Source organism: Anthonomus grandis, chromosome 7 (genome assembly GCF_022605725.1).
Source record: "Anthonomus grandis grandis chromosome 7, icAntGran1.3, whole genome shotgun sequence".
Lineage (NCBI taxonomy): Eukaryota > Metazoa > Arthropoda > Insecta > Coleoptera > Curculionidae > Anthonomus > Anthonomus grandis.
The window spans coordinates 2,792,958-2,795,691 of NC_065552.1; the positions used below are offsets into that span (position 1 = coordinate 2,792,958).

At 29.0% G+C, this 2,734-nt stretch overlaps 1 protein-coding gene across 1 annotated transcript; it reads right to left on the reverse strand.

Annotated features, from left to right (window-relative positions):
• Positions 1 to 510: 510 nt before the first annotated feature.
• Positions 511 to 1,345, reverse strand: LOC126738397 (U7 snRNA-associated Sm-like protein LSm10). Its single transcript, XM_050443712.1, has 2 exons — positions 940 to 1,345; positions 511 to 890 (listed from the first exon to the last, which is right to left on the reverse strand). Exons 1-2 carry the CDS (start codon positions 1,139 to 1,141, stop codon positions 682 to 684), a joined length of 411 nt encoding a protein of 136 aa, XP_050299669.1. The 5' UTR covers positions 1,142 to 1,345; the 3' UTR covers positions 511 to 681.
• Positions 1,346 to 2,734: the final 1,389 nt, after the last annotated feature.

The following is a 2,734-nucleotide window of genomic DNA, read 5'->3' on the forward strand; positions in this document are numbered from 1 at the left end:
CAACCACTGCAGAAAAATCTAATGTTGTTGTATTTCTGCTGATGAAGGACCTTTGTAGTTACCTTGTCCAGACCTGTGCAGTCCATACAGAAATTACGGCTTATATTATTATAGTTTTGTGTGTTTTATGTGAAATAATTCTTACTTTGAAAAACTGTTTTTTATTTATTATTTTATTATATATTTCTTTTTAGGATAGAGCATTATGGGAAAACATAAGTGTTTCAGATATAGAGCGAATATTCAGGTCAAAAAAAAAAAAAATAGGTCTAGAAGATCCACTTCTTCGGAAGCTATAGAACTTAAAAAACGAATTTCTTGATTAGACTGTCAGATACTTAATAGATCTTCAAGATCTTTTTCTCAATATAGGGAATCATTCAATTCATCAAGAAGTGGCTTGTCTTTAGACTGACATGGGCGCTTGAGCAATTTAAGACCCAACAATAAAGCAAAGATGAAGAAAGAAATAGGAACTTATAACTTCTTTTTTTTTAAGTAAATAGAGGATTATTGTTATTATGAAAATTATTATGTATTTTGGTACTGGGACACTACAAACCAAAGGTATACAACACATTAATTTAAAAATCCTATGTTTCATATAAAAATACCCATACTCAATTTATTTTTTTTACTTTACTAAAGATGCTGAAACCAAAATATTGTAACCTGTCAAGTTCAACTTTTACTATAGTGTTCGCTCAGAGTCTCCTTCTGTCTTTTCTCGGCCCTCACTTGCTTGAATTTTCTTGTCTTTTTCTCTTTCTTCCTCGACATCGACTCCAGTTGTCCTTTAAGCAAAGTTAAAGCATCTGAGCTCTTTGGTATGTGGACATACCTTATATTCCTCTCACTCACAAAGAAATTGGCCAATGGCTTACTATTACCTGGAAGGCGACATTTACACAAGTAATATATTACTTCACTTTAAATTACCTCTCATGTCATAAAATATGGCATCTTCGAACTCAATGTTCATATTGCCATCAACTTTGACAATTTTTCCCGTTACACAAGTTTCGTTTCGCAGATCGACAGTTGTGTAGCGACCTTCCAGGTTCTTAACTAATCCGCTTAGAGAGTTGAAAAATTGGGATATCTCCCGTTTAGTTGAGTTACTGGCATTTACTAGTGCCATAATAATCTAGGGGTATGCTCCTTAGATTTAAAGAGTTAAGGCTCTTTAGGTTCAAATTTTGTAGGATAAAAGCCTTCACATTTTTTACTGAATTTAAACAGTCGTTTAACAATTACACTTCTTCCAGTTCTTTTTCTAAAATTCCTCTAATAATTTAAAAAGCAAATGTGTTTGTTGACTAAAAAAAAGTAGGGTTATGTTGAACTTTCCATAGGTGCAAATGTCAATTGAGCATTGGATCTTTATTCTTAGGTACGTCTACATCGGAATATTAAATCCGATTGTAGTTTTTCAACTGTGACATATTTATAATTCCAATTACATTAATAAAATAAAATGACAATTGAATTTCCATAGAAAATGACTAGAATCGCGTAGCTATCGACAAATATATTTCGATTAAACTTAATTTATGTAAACTAAACCAGTCATAAAGTTAAAATTGTAATATGTAAGTGAAAAATAGCCTTTGAAATATAGCACCACTCATATTATTTATAGCATGTAAACCTGAGGTTTACTTAGGCTTAGTAAATCCCATTAATATTTTACAATGTAACTCTTTTATGAATATAGTTACAAATAATTTTTATTAAAACTAGTTCGATTTGAACAACTTATGTAAACTAAACCAACGTCAGTAAATACCTGGACGCGTTTGCATCGTTGCAACTCCATCTTTCTTATGAACATTGCAATAAAATACTGTATGTACAAAATCTGGAAGAAACTCATTTAAATAAAAGAACCGACAATTACGTTCCTACAATGTTACTTTCATAACAAAAATCAACTGGATTAAACATTACTTATGTAAACAAACCCAATTTATAAACTGAAGTTAGGAATGTAAGTCAAGACATGGTGTTTGCTATAGAGCAACAATTATTCGAATTGCTTGAATTTTGACCAATCTACGTTCAAATTTATAATTACAACCATAAAATGATCAATTTTGTATGAACTATTTGAAATATAATTTATATATTGGCTGTGAAATTGCTACATAGCAAAGGCCTAAATGCTCCCTATATTCGTTATGTTCTTGAGTGCGTTTACCTGGGATACTTTTATTAATTTATGAGCTTAAACCTGCCAAAATAGGAAATATAAACATATTTTAACACATTGTTATTTAATTAAAAGTTAGTTTGTAAAAAGCTATTTATGTAAATGAATTTAAGTTATAGAGTAAACTTAGCCTTGTATATTTAAAAAAATGTTTTCTATATAGCAACAATTACTTCATTTAAATTTTAAAAGAACAGTATGTCAATAAATTAATAATTAAAAAAGTACCGACAATTTGTGTTTTAGTTAAATAATTACATATTAAATGTACTCTATGACTGAAAACTGCTTATATAAACTAAGCCAATAATAAAGTAAAGATATTTATAAATAGTTAAGATAAATGGCTTTTGTTATAAAGCAACAATTAAATTGTTTGGTTAAATTCAAATTAGTAAAATATTACTTATATTTCAAATATTTTTTATATTGTAATGCATTTACCTATATACCTAACTAGTTAGACATAAAATCAAACGTTAGTATATACATGGACGTATTTACACTGGTAAATTTAGCTCT